Genomic DNA, 20,086 nt, shown 5'->3' on the forward strand with positions numbered 1-20,086 from the left:
CAGGACCAGCACTTGTCGGAAGACCTGTTCTCGAATATTCTCTGCTCCTCTGGAAAAAAAAAAAAAGTTTTATGTTGTTTAATAGGGAGCGGTGTGGACATTATGCTTTGGCCAACAGTGTGCCTAGCCCAAGGTCCTGCAGCTAAGTAAGCCCTGCCTCCTCCTTCTTCCCAGGCTGAAAAGCCTTGGTATTCTTGGAATGCAGAAGATGCTTTGTTTCAGCTTCCCCTGTGCCTCTGTTCCCTCTCTGTGAGGACCAGAACTGTGTGTGGTGGCCAAGTGACAGTCACATAGTGGACTTGTACAGTGACCACACGGCCTGGTTTGGGGCAGAGGAGTGCTGGACCCTGAGGCACAGGTCATCTACACCTCAGGACATGGGTACAGGTCCTGCTCAGGAATGCAGGATGGGTCTGGATTTTACCTGGTCTCCTCTTTGAGCGATATCTGGGTTAAGATTCGGTCTGGGTCACGGCTGACTGTGGAGAATCTGCCACATCTGGAATTGCACATGGATCCCTCAGCTGTCTGGCTAGTGTGGGCAGAGACACAGATACTGCAGGCTTGGGGAAAAGATCATATGTCCCCACACCCTCTTTCCTCTTCCTTCCAGAGTTTCAGGCAAGGCTTGCTTTGCCTATGCCCTCATCTTTGGACACAGATCTCCTTTCTCCGAAACCTAACCCAGTGCTTGGTAAGAAAGGCCCTTTCTTGGGTTCCAGCTGGGAGGGGGGTAGGACAGTGGGGCAAGCTGACAAACACTCAGTGCTCATCCTGAGCTGTTTGTCTGTGCATCCTGACTCAGGATCAAGCTGTCACAGCCCAGTTCCCTGCCTTGTGTTGCTTCCCCTGGGAGCTGTCAGGAGGCTGCTGGAGCCATGCGGTAACATGGGTCTCGGGGAGGCAAGCAAGGTCAGATGTCTGCTCAGAAATGAGATTGGCAATGATGCCACCGGTGCTGACAAATGGCCTGTCATTAATCTCTGACTCATGGCAGCGGAGAGGGCAGCAGTGGAAGAAACCCATGAGGTCACTGGCAGCTTCTGTCCCACGGGACCTGCACACAACTTCCACCCTAAACCTTTCTGCATGGGGTGGGCTCGTCCCCAAGATGAGATGGGGTTCTTTCCTGCACACCTGCCCTGAGTTTTTGTGTTTGTGTGCAAGTGCATGGCACAACTCCAGACAAGCTGCAGTCAAGGCCCTAAGCACCTGGGAGCTGGCACAATCACACAGTCCCTATGGAGCTGGATTTTGGCTTGTGGCGTAGCTCTGGCTCAGCGCTGGTGCAAGCAGGATGAAGGCTGAAACAAAGCTTGTGTTACCCGTGTGTTGCAGTACCGCTGTGAGACACGAGGTGCTGTGCTGCTGGGAGAGGCTGCAGGGAGCTGGGGGAGACCAGATTGGGATGCTCAAACCCTGGCTGTGCTCCCTCACGCTGGGGCATTGCTGGGGGCTGGGTCTGCAGGGTGCTCAGCCCTCTTGCAGAGCAGCCTTCCCTCCTCTCCTTCCTCTCCTGCTCTTTGAGTCTCTTCTCCTGCTTTTTATGGAAAAGGGGTCTTTCCTCAGTTGTAAAATACTCCTTGGAGGTTATAGCCAAACAGACAGGACTTTCTGTGGTAGTGGCTCCTGATGGGGATGCTGCACTCCCTGCTCAGCCGCGCTGGTGAGCTGCACAGGGCTGAGCTGCCTTTTAGGGCAGCTGTTGGTGCTACCAGTACAACCTTTGCACACGTGCAGGGAAGAGGTGGCTTTCTCCTCTGGATGATTTGGGGGTTGTTTCAGTCTCTTTTAGGATGTAAGAAGACATGGTTGTTCCACCTCAACTCACTCCAGATGCTTGAATCTCTCAGCTTGCACTGTGGAGTGGATGGGCAGCAGAAGGCAGAGGATACAGTGTGGAATTGGGTTGGGATTGGGATTTCTGTGCCTGGAAGGGCAGGGGAGAGGGGTGCACTGATTGGGATGCGGAGGGGCTGATTTTGGAGAGTGAGGGCTGCCACCACCCCAGGCTGCTGCAGCAGTGGCACAGCCTGAGCTGTGCCTCCAGGACCTTCCCCCTCTGCCTCTGCTGAGCTACGATTTAATTTTTCACTTTTCTTCCATCCCCTCTTAACTGGAAGAAGTCCTAAATAAAGTTGCTGTCACTTTTATTTATGGGCACAGAGGAAGACACGGACAAAAAGCCTGTGTGCTCCTGACAGCTACAAAGCATCCGGCTGTTTTTCCTCGCTCGCCTTGGCGAGGCAATCGATCTGGGCACAGGCAAGCACCCTCCCTGGATGCATGGGGCTCCCACGTGCCCCTCTCCAGGGCACCCATGAGGATGGATGGGAGGGGGCTCTGCATCCTGGGTCTTGGCTCTTCGCTGTTGCAAAGCCAGGCCTGTCTGGGAACACCTGTCCTAAAATCCTGGACCCCTGAAAATACAGATGCATGAACACGCCTGCCTTAAGAATCCATCACAGGCTTCTTGTCTCCATCTTGATTGGTTCCAGTGAGGTCAACTTTTTTTAATAACTCCTGGACTTCAGCAGGGAAAACTATTTCCTTCAGGAAATAATATAATTAAGGCTGCCTGACACTTCTGATTATAAGCCCCTGTCTTCAGTTGCTTGAAACTACGCCAGCCTTTAACCATTTGGACTGAAACCTCACATGTCTCTGCCTCCGGCTGAATTTTTTTGGAAAATTTTAGCAAAGAGTTTTAAGCTGCTCTCAGAACAGGGTTGGGGGGGGAAGGCATTAGTTTATCCACAGTTAAAAATAAAATTAAAAAAAAAGCAGAAAAATTCTTGCAGTTGTGCTGAAGAAATTCCAGTATCTTTGTGCTGTGAAACTGGGCCTGACAGTTTTGGGGAAGGTTTTGAGCCAGGCATCAGGGTTCTGCTTGTTGCTGACACCACAAAAATCTGCCTTCCCCTCGCCAAGTGGCGAGGCTCTGAATTGCTGTGTGGGTGTGTCACCCACAGCATGTGCAGGGAGCAGGAGCTGCCCTGCCAAACCTGTGCCCCCAGCTCCTGCAGGGATGCCTCCCTGCTGGGAAATGTTGGGTCCCTTCTGTTGGTGCAAGTAGAATTCGTGGATCCCTGATCAGCATAGCCCCAGCTTGTGCTGGAGAGAGAGATTTTTGGCAAATGGCGTGTGTTTGGATTTTTTTTTTTCCATTAAGCAAGTGGTTCAGTTATCCATTAGCCCTTGCTGCACCATGCAGATGCATTATGTGGGACATGCAGCATGCCATGAGTGCTGGGCTTCCTCCAGCATTCTGCAAGGACCTGTCTAAAAAGGTAGTGCTTTTGCAGGCAGGTTTCTCTTAAGTCAGCTTGTTGCTACAGAAATGGCCAAAGCAGGAATATTCTGTGGGGCAGCCTGGACAGGCCGTATAAAACAGGTGTCACACTGATGAAGTGCCCTGACCATGGCGTTGCTGAGAACTCAAGTCCTGGTGATGTAGGGTGAGCTCAGCAGTGATGCAAGCCCTCCTGCAGGGACCTGACCAGGACTTGTCCCTGCTCTGTGGCTGATGACATTTGCTCCTTATGTGAGCCCACCTGAGCTGTCATCAAGGCTGTCCCATTATTATGGGGAAGCACAGCTCACAGATCTTCCCTCTGGCTCAGCAGCAACTCATGCCCCAAGTCAGATCCTTCAGCTGACCTGTTTTGGACATACTGAGTTCCTCCAAAAACCAGTTTGACCTCAATTTGAAGCCCCTAAAAAGCAAGTCATGCTTTGATTTCCATGTGGAAAGCTGGGCTGCTGGACCTGTGGCAGGGCTGGCTCATCCAGCTCAGTGCAGGGCACAGAGGTGGCAGAGAATGTCACTCCTTTCCACAGGTTTCAGAGATGTCTTTCAGAAAAGGCACTGGGATTTTGCACTTTGTACCCATAATAATGCACTATCTCCCTGAGGGTACTCACTGCTAAGCTCAGTCTCTCTTCTCAGGTCCCTACCAAGCTGGAGTTAGAGCCCAGGAAGGTCTCTGGCAGGTGATGATAAATGAGCCTCATCTCTTGCTGTAGCCTGGTCTCCTTTCCTGTTCCACTTCATCTGTGGGTAGGGAAAAAACCCAACACCCACAACCAAAAATGCTTCCAAAAAATAACCAAAGAGTTACATTTGCATTGCACAGAGGAAGCTTGGTGGGGAGCAGCCCTCTCCCCTCCTTGCCAGTCACTCCTCAGCCCTGGGGTGCCTGGCAGAGCAGGTTTTGAATGATGGGGCATTGTGGGTGCTGAGCTTGGGGCAGCTGGAGTTAAATTTCTTGGTGGCTGACACCTGACAAGTGTGATAAATTGAGGCACACTGTGGCTGCCGGCATGACAAACAGTCAGCTTTCCTCCTTGTAAACTCTGGGAAAATTTAGTAATTATTTCCAAGCAGTTTGCAAATGAGGGTTTCACCATCAGGAACGTGTAGTTTCAGGGGGTGGTCATTTATTTATTTAGGCTTTGTAGGCAGGCAGGAGGTAGACGTGGGGGTTGTAGTTTGGGTTTGTGCAGCATCCTCCCGTTGGCTTGTTCAGGCTTTGCATGAGGTCCTGGGAGGAACTCTGGCAAAGCTCATCAGCTGAGGGTTGGGTGCTAATTAAAGCCTGTGGTGTTCCAGTCTTGGAGTCACTGTCACCCTTGGGAAAGAATCTCTGCAGGAGTGAGTCCCAGACTTTTCTCTTGCCAGTAGGTTTTGGCTCCTATTTTTCATTTTTAATAATGCAGAGCCATAAGACTTTTTTTTTTTCCCTTCAAAGCATTTAAAAAGTAGGGGGAGCAACACAACCTCAGCCACAAGAGCTGGATAATAAGCACAGATCTCTACTGATAATTTGTTTGTCTAACACACAAAGCGTATTTCCTGCTGTAAGGAGGGGCACCACTGGTTACACCATTGCCTCTGACTCCATCTCACCAGGCAGCGTGTCAGACCTAGCACAGAAAGTCCTCCTCCCATTTCCAGTCCTCGGTGTCTGTGCTGCAAAGACATGCAGGCATGTTTTCCTGTTCACGCTCCTGGGTTCAGTGGGACTGGCCTCTCCCTCTCCCTCTCCCTCTCCGTTTAACACGTGTGTGAGGCTTTTCAGGATTAGGGCTCAGGCAGCACAAGACCTCATGGGTGAATGCCTTGGTGCTGGGCTGACAGTGTGGTGCTGCTGTGCTGTTCTGTCTGAGGAGCATTGCTGTCTGCCTTTAAAGAAGATCAGAGATGCCCCAAGCTGCAGGGGTCTTTTTTTCCCTCTCCCATTTCATGTCTCTGAATCGAAATAATTAAGCAAATACGTGCTTTGGGGCTGGACTGTGACGCTCTTGTGGGAGGGCTCTTGTTCTAACTAGGTTTGTGCTCGCACCGGTTACCCCCAGCTGTCAGGGCCGGGAGACAGATGCCCCCAACCTTGGTTGTTTGCTGAACCTGAAGCAATGGCAGAATTTCACCTGGTAACCTGACAGGTTGTCTCTTCTGTTTCGTTGAAGAAAATCCCAGATCCGAGCAGCGAGGGTTGGACAAGCAGCCCAGAAGAACTACCCAGACGTTTATGAGAAGTTGGGGACACCCCAAGGACTCTGGACTGGTGGAGAGGTAAGAGGTGGGTTAAAAACCTTTCTCACCCAGCTTGTCCTGAGTAGGTGTGCTTTGTGGGGGAGTGCAGGACACATATTCTGGTGAGGATGGTGGTGTTTATTAAAGTGTGGCCAAAGGCTGCTCCTGGCTCTGGCATGTGTGCCTTTTAGCTGCTGTGCAAAGAGGCCAGATGCTGAGAGTGGTTATTTAGGATGTGGAGGGGCAAGTATGGGTGAACAGCCTGGAAAATCCCATGTTGTGGTCTGTCCATGGACAACTTCTCCAAAAAGAGCTCTCCCACTTGAAAGCCCTTTGGGCAGCTCAGAGGTGCACAGACCACAGTCGCAGAGGTCCCGTGTCGTGGCTGAACCACTCTGGAGCAGGTAAGTGTCACCCAGCCCAGCTGTGTGGTGGAAGGTGAGGTGCCACCTCTTGCAGACAAACACAACTTGGAGCTCTGCTGGGTGGTTTTTTTTTTCTGCTTTCCTGCCCTGGCAGGCTGCAGCATCAGGGGTAAGGTGCATGGGCTTTTCTTGGAAAGGAATGCATCCCCTTAGGAGACCACCACCACCAGCAGTCATGGGCAAGAGGTTGCATCCCCTCTAAGGCCTGTTACATGTGCACTCAGTATGGGGCTGTGGTAACAGAGTGCTGTTGGAGGAGGGGTTTGGGATCATGTTCTTTGAGCCATGGTGGAGCAGGGAAGGAGCCTGGAGATGGAGCTGCCCCACCTGGGGATGCAGATCCTGCAGCACCGTGCTGGGGAAGCCCGGTGCTTGCTGGTGCTGTGCCTGAGAAAAGAAAATGATGAATTAAAATTTAACAAGTCTCTAAATGCCAGACAAGGACGTCTTAAGTGGGAATTGTCACCGTTTGACTAGTGCAGCCTCTCACTTAGCTAAAACTGCATGGCTTTAATTATGTTGATCCTAGAAAGCAATGGCTTACACCAAAGGGGAGACACTGTTGACCAAAATAGCCTGAATGATGAATTTCCCTGTGCCCCTTCCCTGCCCTCTACCCCTGCATCATGCTTCCCAGAGTTGTTTTGCAGCCCCTTCAACCCTGGATAAGCAGAGTCCTTTACCCTTTAACCCACAAACAATGACAAGAAATTCTCCCTGTGTGCATGCTTGATTGTTTGCCCTGGAGTTAAGAGGTCAAGGCAAAGGAGCCCAGGGGTGGGCAACACCTGGTGGAGCCACGAAGTGGGCTGGGGTCTGGGCATGCAGAGATGCTTGCAGCAGCAAAACCCTGCTTTTGGCATTGCTCCTTGGTGGAGCAGCATGGAACAAGGACTCCTTCCCTCCCCATCCTCGAGGTAGATCAGCCCACCCACGGGACTCCTTGCAGCTCTGCAAATAGAGCAGCTCGAGCAGGGTACGTCGCTAATAATACCAATTACTGTTACATGCTGGCTACAAGGTACACTGGCAGTAATGGGATCCTGGGGGGATGAAATGAAAGCGATATAATATGGTGAGATAAATTAGCGTTGTAAAATTAGCCATGGGTCTAGTCAGGGATCTGACAAATGTGTCGCAGCTTTGGTACAAGCTCTGAGCACTGCTGAATTGGATTTAGTGGCCCAGAGCAGAGCAGATGGGAGCAAGGGAAAAAAGAGTTTGAGGGGTCTCCACGCACACGTGCTACCAGTTAATGCTGCTTGTTTCTTCCTCGGATTTGTGCAGTGATACGTCCCCTGACGCCTGCTTGTGCATGGCAGCAGATGAGTAAGAGCCCAGCCCAGATGATGTGCTGCTAGAGGAGCTTGAGCCTGGCAAGGGGGTTGGAGAAGCATCAGCAGGCTGGTGCTCCTGCCAGCTTCAGTGTGTCAGCTGCGGATCCCTGCCCTGCATCACTGCCTTCCTCTCCCAGATTTGCTCCCAAAGGATTTGGTGGGATGTGTGGCAGGAATTTGCACAAGTTTTAGCTGTGTAGGAAGGGTAGAAAGCTGGTTTCTGCTTCCTCTGTTGCAGGGTGACCTGTTTTCCCACACCTGGATGGTCTCTGGGGCAGATGGTCTCTGGAGCTGGGCATCCCACAGCCCAGGGAATTCTTCCTGTTGGCCAAGGGTGTACAGCCAAGTCTTTCCCATCCAGATGCACACTTTATTCTTCACCCTCTGAGGCAGAGGGTGGAAGCCAGGAGATGGGATTTTGTGCCTCATGGAGACTCAGAAATGGGTGTGGTCAGTTCCAGTGGGATCCACTTCCTGGTGGCTCTTCAGGACAGGCTCCACCGCAGGGATGTGAGCACTCCTGCCCACGAGGGGATGAGACCCTCTCATGGATTTGTAAATGCAGGATAATTGCATGTTTAATGGCTGACATATTATGTTGGACCTGGGGAGAGGCAGAGACTTGATTTAGGTCTGGTTTGATAAGGCACGGTATGTGACTGACTGTAATAACAAAGGGAGATAAAAATTCTGAATATGCTTTGTAGTGCCCTGCAGTGGAGCTGAGGGGGCAGAAGGGTGGAAGAGAGATCTGTGCAAGGCCTCTCCCAGGTTATGCCAGGATGGCTCAAGAGGAATGGTGGGCACGTGGCAGCCGTGTCTGTGGGAGGGAACCAACTTGTCACGTCCCTGGGGATGAGTTTGTAGAGGTCAGGCCACTGCAGCTCTGCAGCAACACCAGCTTGAGGAACGAATGCCAAGGGATTGTCTCAGCACTGCCCAGAGAGTCCCCAGAGATCTGAGCCAGTCTGTGTGCTGAGCCTGTGGGGACAGGGGCCTGAGGAGACAAGCTGCACTTGGTGGCAGGTCAGCCTGGCCACTGCCCTCCCCGTGTCCTCCTGTGCCCTCCTGCTGCAAGCAGGGCACAAGGTGCAGTGGTGACACACTTCAGGTATATCAGACCCCAGCCAGCCCCAGGGCTGAGTTGTGCTGCTAAAACCAATGGGGAGATGAACTGCAGCGGCAGCAGGAGCCCCTTCCCTCAGCTTTCCTGCTGGAAAAGCAGTGGTGTGGGACTGCAGCAGGACATTGAGCCAGCAGCTGGAGTGCCAGTAGCAGCATAAATAGAAATACAACTTCTCAGCTTCTTGTGCAGCTATGATATATCTTGTTTATATTGACTTTCTTAAACCTCTAAAATACATTGTAGATTGATCTACAAATCTGCAAAAAGCACCTTTTTTATTTTTTTTTTTTAAGCCTAAAGCAATTTTCTGCCTGCTCCTTGTGGTTGGCTCTGAACAGACACATGTTCTCTTGTCCTATTTGAGGCTGGCATGCTGCCACAGTGGTAGGAAGTTTAGCAATACTTGAGCTGGATCGATTCAAGCCCATTATCTGTGCTGCCTGGGACTTGGTGGTGAAGGGGAAGAAAATATTCTCCCCAAACACATCAAAGCCCTGTGATAAGGACACACAGTTAAGCTCTATTTATAGATGGACAGATGTCTTGCCAAAGCTTTGCTGCTGTCACTTGATGCAGTTTTTGAGTGCTTAGCAGTGTTTGGATCTGAAGGTGGCTGAGGTGTGTCCCCCCCAGGCACAGCCCCAAGCAGTACAGCTTCTAGGTGGTCTTTTGCCTTCTTTCAAGAAAGGATCTGATGTTTAGATAGTGAGAATGAAGTGGCTGAGAGATCTTTCCTTGGAGCTGGTGACCAAGATAAGGTCAATAATCCTTCATCTTGTTCTTGCATCTGCATAGACCTACAGACCCCTTGCAGCTCCAGAGCAGAACTGCTGTGGATGTCATATCAGAAGGGTGTGGCTGCTGAGCTGAGGGTTCATGGCTTAACCGTGGGCATCCTCCATCTCCTGGGGTACCTGGCTCTCAGCTGTGCAACCCTCCCAGAGAAGAGATTTTTTTCCTGCTGTTCACCCTAAACCTCCCAAGCACCGAGGTGTAGCCACTGACATGTTCTATCTCATGAGTTTTCCTTCTTTATCAAAAGCTATCAAAGATATTTGGATCAGGACCAGTCATGCAAGCTGCATATTTGGAATGGTTCCCCAGGCCAAGTTGTCTCAGGTCTTGCAGTGTATGTGCACATACATGTTACATGAGTGTTTGATTTTTGAGAGGATGGTGGAAAGGGTGATGTGAAATGGGTTAGCAAATCCAGATTCTGCTCCTGGTGTGAAGGAATGCTGGTGCTCAGTTGACAGAGCTGTCCTTAATTTCCTTCCATACGTTGCTCTGTCTCTGTAGTAGTGAGTTTGGCAATGGGAGAAGAGGAAAGGTTTCATTCTGCTTAGCCTTGAGTGTTGTTGTTAAAGGTGCTGTGCTGGTTTTCTCTTGGTTCTGACCCTAGATAAAGAAGAGAAAATCTCCTAGCATCCAGTGGGAACCTTCTATGCCCACTGTCACTTACCTTCTTGCTATGGTTTGCTGTGACGAGCCTGGCTCAGTGTCCTCAACAGCTTCCCTGGATATTTCAGTGGCCCTGGCTGAATTTCCTGCAGTTAATTAACACTGGGACTTCTCCTGGGGCTCCCGAAACTGTGGGCAAGGTCTTGATGTGGTTTGAGTGCTGTGTGTCGTGCTGGCTGTGCCTCTGCTCCCACAGCCCAGCCGGCTGCTGATCCCTTTGCTGCCTGGGCAGGCAGCTGGCAGGACCACCCTGGCACAGAGTAGGTGTTCCTATACCCAAGTCCAAACCAAACCACAGCAATGAGCTGGAGAATTTCACAGTAAGTGCTCTTTTTTAGGCCTTAGTGAATTCCCCCCTTCCAGAAGGGAAGATATTGTATACAGCCAGGCTTGGGGACCAAGACCTGACTTCATTCATTTAGTTAACACTTATTAACATTTATTTAGTCTTGATCAGGTGCAGGACAGGTGCATGATGGATCCTGGCTGTGTGCCATTCCCAAGGCTGGGAGAAAGGAGATTTCTCTTCCCCAGGGTGTCCATAATGTGTTCTCCTGCACGGCTCCTGTGGAGCCCTCCGAGCACTGTTTGGTTTTAGTCTGTCTCCAGGGTGCCACTCAGCTCTGCTCCTACATTCCTCTGATGAGTGGGCAAGGCAGGAAGCAAATACGTTTGTAACAAAACCACATATGGGCTTTCAGTGGGTGATGGTACTTCCCCAAGCTATCTGTCTCGTGAATGCACTTTCCCTCCTGCTTGTTTATATTCACAGGAGTCATGGCTTAGCTGCTCAGGTGAGCTGTAGATGTCAAGAAAGATGTCAGTTTCAGGAGAAGGCTTTAATGCAAGTCTTCCTGCTGTTCTGGGATGGATGGTGGGTGACACCCCAGTGTGCCAAGAACCAGGGGAGAAGGAGTGGGACATTCTGCAGGGTCTGGTGCAGGAGCCATGGTGGGGAGAGTGGCTGCAGCAGGGCTGGAGGTGACGTCTTACAGCTGGCCCAGGATGCTGATCTACAGTGTGACCAAGAGGGCTCTGATGGAGGCAAGCTGTGTATTCCAATTCAAAGAAATAACGACCATCAAGAAGGGCTGGGCTCCTCTAAAGCCATTTCAGAAGGTGTCATGGATCTGTGGGTTTCATGGCTCCTGGAGGGCCTTGGTGGTGGATGCCTGCTGCTCTGCCCAGTAAAGCTGGAAACCATGGGGCCACAAACATGAGATGCATTTGCTTGGGGTGGTAGCTACCCCACTGAATCCTGGCTCTGAGACATGGGGAACTGTTGTCAGCCTAGTGGAGGGCATATGTGTGTAAAGTGGGCATCTGTGGCATCAGATGGGAGGGAAAAGTGCAGACCTCCTTCCTTGTGGTCCCCCTTAATGCCCAGGGAGAGTGGCTGGAGGTGGGAGGAGCTGTTCAGCTGTGATGGAGATGGGCAGGGTCCTACATTTAGGTGGGAAGAGGAATGGGGGGCTCCTCTGCACACACCTGGATCCCTTCCATGGCCATGGCACTCCCAGTGTTGCTCAGCACCACTGAGGTTGCTCAAAGAGGAAGCAGACAGCAGCACTGACTGCACTCTTTAGCAATGTTTAATTTATTATTTCCCCCTTTAAGATTACTCTTTTTAAGCTCTGGATAGCTCCAGCAAGCCTGGACTGGGGCCCATGTCTCCAGGGCAATTTACAGCACACAGCAGTCCCTCAGCCCTCATTACAGCCCCCAGTGAGGACACCTCAGTGCTGCCCTTCACTAAGATCACATATTACCGGCTCTTTCTTCTTTCTCTTGCCCCAAATCATTGCACTTTATATCTGAAAGGAGGGGCATGCAGGTGGGGAGCAGCACAATTTATGGATCAGAGATTTATATGCTGCTGCGACGCTGTATTTTTTCCCCACAGTGACACTTTATTGCCACAAATTACCAAACAGGCAAGGTTATGCGAGTGACAGCAGGCAGAGCTGTAAAGGACAGGAACAAATGGCAGCAGGAAAAGTACCCAGAGGAGAGGGGGAGGTCTGGCAGAAATAAAAGAAGGCGGGACAAGCATCAGAAATCAGTTTGCCTTACAGTGGGATGTATGGAGGAAACCTGGGAATCAGTATGCCATCTCTGGTACATGGGCATGACATGGGGATGGGAGAACAGCTGGTGGTCTGGGTTGGGATTCAGTAAATCCTTTGTTTGTAACTTCCTTTTTCTTCCCCCCTCTCCCTGAATTGCCAGGTCCTTCCCTTCTGCAGGCTGCTGCATCTTTTTTTTTTTTTTTTTCTTTCTTTCTTCTTTTTTTCCTGTAGAAATGGCAGGTTTGTAGTTGTTGAAGGTTTTTTTCCCTGTCTTCAGAGTGGTCTCTGCAGAGAGATGTGGGGGTTCCTGGGAGGTGGTGGTGTTCAGAGCGTTATAAAGAGGTGTTTTGCTGTGCAAATGGTGGCTATGTTTTCTTACTTTATGGTTGTGGAGGGTGCACATACCCCAGTCTTGCCCTTTTTGGGGGGCAGGATGGTCACTTATCTCCATCTGTATTAATACATTCAATATCCTTGATGGTGTGTGGAGGACAAGTACCAGCCCTTGGGCAGAGGATTGTCCAAGACATTCTTTGGCTTTGGTTGAGTGACTCTGTCTGCATCCACTCACCCAAGTTAGATCAGCTTAACTTCAAACAAATGTGAAAACTGACAGGCTGGAGTTTGGCAGAGGTATTAAGGGTGCCTTTGAGCTGGGGATGCTACTCAAAGCTGCCGGGGAGCTGTCACTCTATTATTCTTGCAACAAAACACTACCGGCAGAGCTGAGAGCCTCAAAAGACTCTGGAGCCACAGCCAAAATTGCATTTAACTTGCAGAAATGTGCTCCAGCCGTGGGGCTGACCATGCCAGCCCCAGGGACAGTCAGCACTGACATGTCCCCCCTTGCTGGCAGCACAGAGGGGATTCAGGGCACCTCTGCACCACCATGGACCATTGCACAGGGCAATTTGACTTGTCTGTTCCCATGCTTGTAAAAGATAATTTCCATTGAATCCCAATGCCATAAACCAGGTATTTAATCTTGCTTGAAGGGAGCATGTCTGAAGCATGCAGGGCATCACAAACAATAGTAAGCAATCAATAGGCTAAATCCTGAGGTCTCTTACCCAGACTTTGCTGGAGTAAAGGTTGACAAAGTGCTGAGTAGTTACTCCAGACTTCAGCCTTGAGCTGAGGGCAGAAGTGATTGACTGATTTATTGATGATGCATTTTACTATGAATCTAGCCTGTCTGTTAGTCACAAATGCTCATTTAAGCATAAATCGTGGTCTGCCATGAGCAGATAATTTCTCCTGCAGCAGAGCTGGGCAGAAAAATTTTAGATGAATGGCTTATTTGGTGAAAAATAGTTTTGGATCAACGCAAATAGCTTGTGTTTCTGTGTTGTGCTTGGCAAATAGCCTCACAGAGGAAAGTGAAAGCCCACTTGCAAAAAAGATGAAGAGCTGGATTCTGACATGATGTTTAGATCTCCTTTCCAACTGGTTTTAGGTTTTCTTCCCAAATCAAAAAGCCAGACAAGTTTCAGAAGATTCCTCTGAAACACTTTTTCCTTGCCCTCTGAAGCCCTTTTTCCTTATCCTCTGTTCCTGGCTTCTGCAGCAAAACCAGCGACACACAGCACTTCTAAAACCTGACGCTGACTCTCTGTGAACCCACACCTCATTTATTTTTAGTTGGCCCAGCAGCATGAGGGCTCAGGCTCTGGCAGGCATTCACTCAGTGCAGCTGAGCTGTGGTCTGGGATGTGTAAGGCTGCTGGATTTGCTGCCCTGATGGGGGACAGGGCTTATCCTGCCTTGATGGAGCCTTGGAAGGTTTGGAAGCGGGGTACAGCAGCCAAGAACACCTCAGCCCCAGTGCAAGGCTAGGCAAAGCATTAGCTGTTCCTGCTGCAAAAGACTGTGCAAGCTCTTTGGAGGTGTCTGTGGTGTCGCCTTCACCCCAAACTCTCAGCAGCTGGGGTGTGGCTTGCTTGCTCCCCTGTTCTCAAATCGCCCCCCTTATTTCAATTCCTTGAGATGAGTAGTTTCTTACTATTCAGGAATAAAATGCTACTGAGTCACCTCCATAGCTGGTTTTCTTCGTCATAATGTTGTTTTTTCTTTGTTTTGAGCCTGGCTGCTGCTGGCTACATCTGCTGTGGCTCCCAGAGCCTGTGCTTACTGTGGCAGCACGTGGGTGCATCCGCAGTGGATGCTGTAGGAAACCTCTCAGACAGATTTGTGCATGTGTATATGCCTCTCTCAGTATTTCCTGTTAATTAATGGGCACTGGAGTCTGTCGCCTGTAACAGCACTCACTGGCGGGTGATAAATTGTTTGTATGACAAGATGGCAGTGAAAGCCGGGCGAGCTGCGGCTGTCGGCGCTGGGTTTGGGAGCCAGGGGTGAACGTCAGTCAATAACTGGATAGGAAGAGGGATGGTGAAAAGCCCGGCAGCTGATTGCAAGATCCCCGAGGAATCCTGCCTGCTGGAGGAATCCTTGCTGTGGGCTCCAGCAGAAGTGCAACAGTGCTGCACCAGACCCCATGCTCAACTGGCACACCCCAGCCCTTCTGATGCTTTTTGGTGTGGAGGGAGGAGGTGGAAGGGTCTTATGCCATCCCTACTCCACAGGGATGGATGCTGGCTAGAGCCTGTCAGGATACACTTGGAGCAACCTCTCCTGACCCACAGTGGGTTTTGCTGCCTCTCATACCACAGAAAAGGCACTGTGCCAGTGCCTGGGTTCTGTTCTTCTGCAGTGCTATGGCTTCCAGCAAACTGCCTGGTAGATGGAGTGCCCTGCAATGCTGCCAGTACCTGACATGCTTTGCCTGCTGATGCCAGCATGCCAGCGGTGGCACAAGGCTTGGCTAGGCATCTCTGTGTGGGACTGGTACTTTTGGTGACCTTGATGGGCAGCCTTTATGGCAGCAACCGTGTCTGCACCAGCAGTAACTGGGTTTAAACCAGCAGCAGGTGGTGGTTCAGGTGCTGTGTTGCAGAGCTTACAAGGCTCCATGGATGTGCTGGAGTTTGGGGCTGGATTTGATGGATCTGGGCTGCTGGTGTTCACAGCGTTTTCAGCCTGCTCACTTGTGGTTCTGGGCCCAAACTGAGCCCACACTGCCAGCCCTGCACAGGAGACTTGTCCTAGGGAAACAGCTCCAGCACCAGTCCAGCCTCCTGGGGAGCAGACGTGGCTGACATGGCTTCCTGCTGCATTCCCAGTGGGACTGGTCCCTGCTGCACCCCTCTGCATGTTGTGTGCTGTAAATCCATCTCAATTCTGGCTGGCATGCTGAAGCTGGGCTGTAATCACCTGTTGTGCTCATTGGGACTCCAGCAGTCAGAGCAGGGATCCCACTCGGGAGGACAGTGTGGGATCCCTGCTGCCCTGGGACCTGTTGTGCTTCCCACAGTGCAGGGGGGACAGTCTGCATTTACTGGGAAACGGAATTATCTGCTTCCCCAAGTGGGGAAAATAATAATAATAAAAAAAGTGCCTTCCACTAGGTCATGAGCCATTACCTCGAGGGGCCCTTCATCAGCTGATGAATTCTACTTAATAAAATAAATACTGAGAGAAAATGTAATTGGATTTCATTTATTACCCAGTTCCGCCTAGCAGCCCCAGATTATACAAAAGCAATTAGAGAAAGCTCTCCATTAATAGCTATCTTCAAGCCGCCCAATGGGTTCATTCCATCAAACCTTCTGGCTTGTGTAATTTCCTTTCTTGGAGCTCGCTCCTGGCCGGGGGAGGATGTGGGGTGCGCAGCGCCATTGCCAGCAGCCTGTAAACAAAAGCAGCCCTGTCTCTAACATTTGCACAGGCATCATCTTCCCAAGCATGTGGCTCAGCCAAAGGGTATCCTGGTTTAGGGCGAGAAGCCAGGGCACCTGGGCAGTTTGGCTGCAGACTAGGGCTTGGTTGTGCCTTCCCTGGGATGAGAGCATCCTTCCTCCGGTTGGCATTGCCACGCGGTGAATCTGTGCTGCTTGGCAGAGGGTGGGTGTGCAGAGTCCCACGGGGGCATCAGGTTTAGCATTGTCCACCTGAGGGCCTGGCTGGTTCTCTGATGCTACTTTTTCCTGTGATGCCAGCAGGTTGCATCCCAGTTTCTGTCTCTGGCACCTTGCAGGGGCACACAGTGCAATACTTCCGCTTCCTTGGTTTTTTTGCTAGGAGCACAAGGAAAGCTTGATAAGGTTGGGTGGAGGATGATGTCTCATGCTATCTCCCTGAAAGTCTTATGGCAACACAGGGAGCATGTTTGAGGATCCTCGCAGGGCACAGACATATGTCTGGCACCTGTTGTCACCAAGGACAATGGCAGGTTAATCTGCAGCAGAGGCTTAATCTCTTCTCTTCTTTCATAATCCCTGTTTACAATGGTGGATGAGGAAAGAGAATTAGAGTGGAGAAGGCAGTTGGGGGGAGAGATCCCGAGTGATCCTGGAGTATGGTTAGTGAGGAGTGGTCCGTGGTGGAAGCAGAAGGGGATGTGCACATCCCCTGCGTGTGTAGCACGTGTGTGCACAGCTGTGAGAGGGTGCAGCCCTCTCCCTCACTCTTCCATCACTTGAAGCCCTGGAGCAAAATTGTCTGGCCATGCTGCCAGCTTTTGGGCCAGTCTCATTTATGAAGGGGACCACATTTTTGTTCCACCAGAGCAGATGCAGGGCTGGAGGAACAGAAGGGATTTTAAAGGTTGGTCCCCTTGCAGTGTGTGGAGGAGGAGCGAGGGCTTGAGCAGCCAGAGGTTCTTAGCTTCTGCCTGGGGGTGACTTTGTCTTCTCATCTTACTTGTCTCTCTGGGAAGAAGCCAGCAACCTTTCTCAGCTCAGACAACCAGATCTGTACTAGCTGATGCCTTGATGGAGCCAGAGTGGCTCATCAGGCGTGTACCAGTGCCTGTCACACTTGGGAACCTGCACTTGGCTCTGGCATCTTTGGTCACCCCTGCTGGAAATGCACTCTGCCCCTTGCTGTCCCCTTTCCTGTCTCACTTTTCATCTCCTCCCTGGCACAAGGCTGGGGTGAGAGTAACAGCACAGCCAGGAAGGAGCTGATATTTAGTTTCAGACAAGAAACAACATAAGGCGTAATGCAACCGGAAAGGTGAGGGCAGATGGAGAGGGCCGGCAAGGCTGGTGGCTCTTCATCTTCATTACAAGGCTGATGTCTGTGGTCTTGCTTCCGTGCTGCTTGCCAGCAAGGGAGGGATGGCTAGCAAGCAGAGATGTGCAGGGAGAGCTTTGCTTGCAGGAGGTGAGACTGGTCCTGCTGGATGGTGAGAAAATCAGAAGGATTTGCTGGGGGAAGCAAGCACAGGAGTAATGGGGTGTGCACGAAGGTGATGTGGTAAAAGACCCAAAAGGGACAAAGAAGGGATGCTCTCCTCGATGGGAGATGGCAAATGCTTCATAAATGCAAACTGCCTGCTCACCCTGGGTACTCACTCTGGAGAAGTGGATGTTTGAGAGCATAGGAGGGGAGTGGTTGATGCTGATATCAGCAGAGGAGGCAGGAGATTAATCTTGGCTAGTGAGATGGAAGATGGTAAGGGGACACCTTGCTCAGAGGAGGAAGAATTACAGCACGAGATGGTGAAACTGTGGGTCTGAGAAGAGGGCTGAGGTGTGGAATAAGGTGGAGACCTTTCTAGCATGGAATGAAGGATGTGCAAAGCTCAGACACTGACAATTGGGCTGCCACTGATGTTCCCTCCTTCCCAGAGCAGCATCTTGTCTTTGGCCTGAGGGTTAACCTTGAGCTCAGTTCTGAGATGACAGAGAAAACTCCAAAAGAAGTCAATCCAGCCTCTAAAGAAGAGTGGGGACTTGAAAACTGCTTTTTCCAAGCCACCCAACAGCAGTGACCACATGAAACCTTCCTTTTTTACATCATTGTTTATTTTTTTACAGGGGTCTTTTATTTATACCCCTTAACATCCCTGCTGTTAAAGCAGCCTTATTAGGATGCTGCCCTTCACCAAGGAACTCTGCTATCGAAAAAGAGCATTAAAGATTCAACAAATAGCTGAGAATTGGGATTGATCCTAACCTCCCATAAATGGGAGTACCTTCCCCCATTAATCAGCCTTGGTTTTCACTTACAGGATGATGGCCTCAGTGCTACACTTCTTCAGGACTAAAAGCACGTTAAATATTTATCACAGCTGAGTATTCACTTCCCCCACTATTGCCAACTAAGATCCACTGCTTAAGCCTGCGTTGGCTTGACAGGTTGTGTAGTGAGGTGGCATGCCATTAGGAAACCTCTTGTGCCAACGTGCTCTGCTCATTTGCTGTGCTAAGCACAAAGAGGTGGTGGCATCTCTCATCTAAAGGCATGGTCAGCATGGGACTGTATTATAAAGTCTCTCTGCTGACATTTTGCACTACTAAATTAAACATACTAGGGATAAGATGCTTGGATCTGCTCTTTAGCAGAGGGCTGGATCATCCACACTCCTCCATGTCTCTTTTAACCTCAAAAATAGGATTATTGAATCCAAACTTCTTTGTAGGAGCAGCCCTCTGTCTGTGCTGAGGCTTTGCCCCATGCCAGGGTCTTCATTAGCAGTTCAGTGTGGGGCTGTTTACGTTGCTGTGCCTGGAAACATTTCCCAGTTTACGACCATGCACTCTGCTGAAAGGATGAGGCAGTGCTCTGCCTTTCCTTAGGGTGCTGGGAGGCTTGAAATGATGACAGGGCGTTCAATGATTCAATTATTGGTCTATGCATATGTAGATACATTTTTGATAATTGTGCCAGGTGTGCCCGTACTGTTTCAGAGAACAGCTATTTTAGGAGCATCTCTGGAAGCTCTTTCCATTTTGCTCTCTGATCGTGCGCTGGCATTTCTTAAAAGATGGCGCTTGACTTTGAGAGATCGTGATGAACCCCAGAGGCAGGAGAAAGCATGGGCTGCTCCCCAGCTGAGGTGCTGCTGAGAGCAAACCCTGAGCCACGACGGGAGCAGTTTATCTGCTCAGGAAAAGCTCCCTGCGGTGTCGGGTGGAGTTTAACTTCTGCACCGGGGCTCAGAGCGCAGACTTCACTCGGCCAATTCCGAGAGCTGAGATTGAGCTGTTGTTGCTGGGTTAGTACTCTTTTTCTCTTCTTCTTTTTTTTTTTTTTTTCCCCCTCTCATTTTCAGCCTGTTGGTTTGGCATCACCGTGATGCATGTCCCCGTCTTGGCACCCACCTCCCGCCGCCCCCACCTCCAGTTTGAGCTGCTGATGTGCGCAGCCTGGCTGTAGCCGTTTACATGTACGGGCGCACAATGTGTTTCATTATCCTTGTCTCAAACTTGTTTTGCTGCTGTCACGCACCAGAAAAGTTAAACACGTCTGATCAAAGGCATGTAAACACAGCTTCAAAACAAATGCCCTCGAGTCCTGCCAAAAGCACAGAGCTGTCTCCGAGCAAATCACGTCTCGTATTCCCCTGCCTGTGCCTCCTGCCTCTCCGGGCGGGTGTGCGATGCCGCCTGATCTCCGGGAGCCTTCTGGGCTGCTGTCTGCAGCATGGAAGGGTTGCCCACTGGTTGAACAGAGATGATTTGCACCAGCGAGGCAGCTGGGAGGAGAGCAGAGCCTCAGCCTCAGAGCAGGAGGGAAAACTTGCTGCATCCTTGCACGTGAGAGGCAGCAAAGCCCAATGGTCTGCAGCTCTGGTGGGTCAAGGGAGAGCAAAGCATGGTATGAATTGGCTGGAAATAGAGGTGCCAAGTATGCTTTTCCCAGGTCTACCCCTCGTGCTCCAGCTGGTGTGTTACCCTGATGCAGCAGGACCAGGAGCACCCAAAGCTACCACTGCCTGTGCTGCCAGGGCATCACTGGGTTTTGGGCTTGGCTTGAAGCAGAGCCAGCCAGTTGCATCATTTGTGGGATGAGAGGGGCCGGACTGAGGATCTGGGGATGGTCCCAGACCAGGAGATGCTTCTGCTCTGCTGGGTTTCCAGCCTTTGGGGGGCAGGGAAGGGTGAGATGAGGTGAGACTGGCATCCCTGGCTCAGGGACTCTTGATGTCACTTGATTTCCCATGAGATTGATATAAATAGGGAATTCTCTATAGTGGCAGACAAGTCAGGTTTTCATCTTACTACAGCTTTACAGAGGGCTGGATATGCATCTTAAATAGGAATGGAAATCTTTGGGCTTTTGCA

General features: G+C 50.8%; 1 protein-coding gene across 9 annotated transcripts in view; it reads left to right on the forward strand.

Moving 5' to 3' along the window:
• CNTFR (ciliary neurotrophic factor receptor) overlaps positions 1-20,086 on the forward strand; it is a 200,349-nt gene that overhangs the window by 47,303 nt on the left and 132,960 nt on the right. For 6 of the 9 annotated variants that reach the window (XM_064403728.1, XM_064403727.1, XM_064403730.1 and 3 more), the window contains one exon: positions 5,470-5,575. In XM_064403728.1, the coding sequence (XP_064259798.1) occupies positions 5,532-5,575 (44 nt within the window). In that variant the 5' untranslated portion in view covers positions 5,470-5,531. Of the gene's footprint in view, positions 1-613; positions 695-5,469; positions 5,583-20,086 lie in introns of all 9 variants that reach the window. The other 3 variants (XM_064403726.1, XM_064403725.1, XM_064403733.1) reach the window with 2 other exon arrangements.

Source organism: Passer domesticus, chromosome Z, assembly GCF_036417665.1.
Source record: "Passer domesticus isolate bPasDom1 chromosome Z, bPasDom1.hap1, whole genome shotgun sequence".
NCBI classification, from domain to species: Eukaryota; Metazoa; Chordata; class Aves; order Passeriformes; family Passeridae; genus Passer; species Passer domesticus.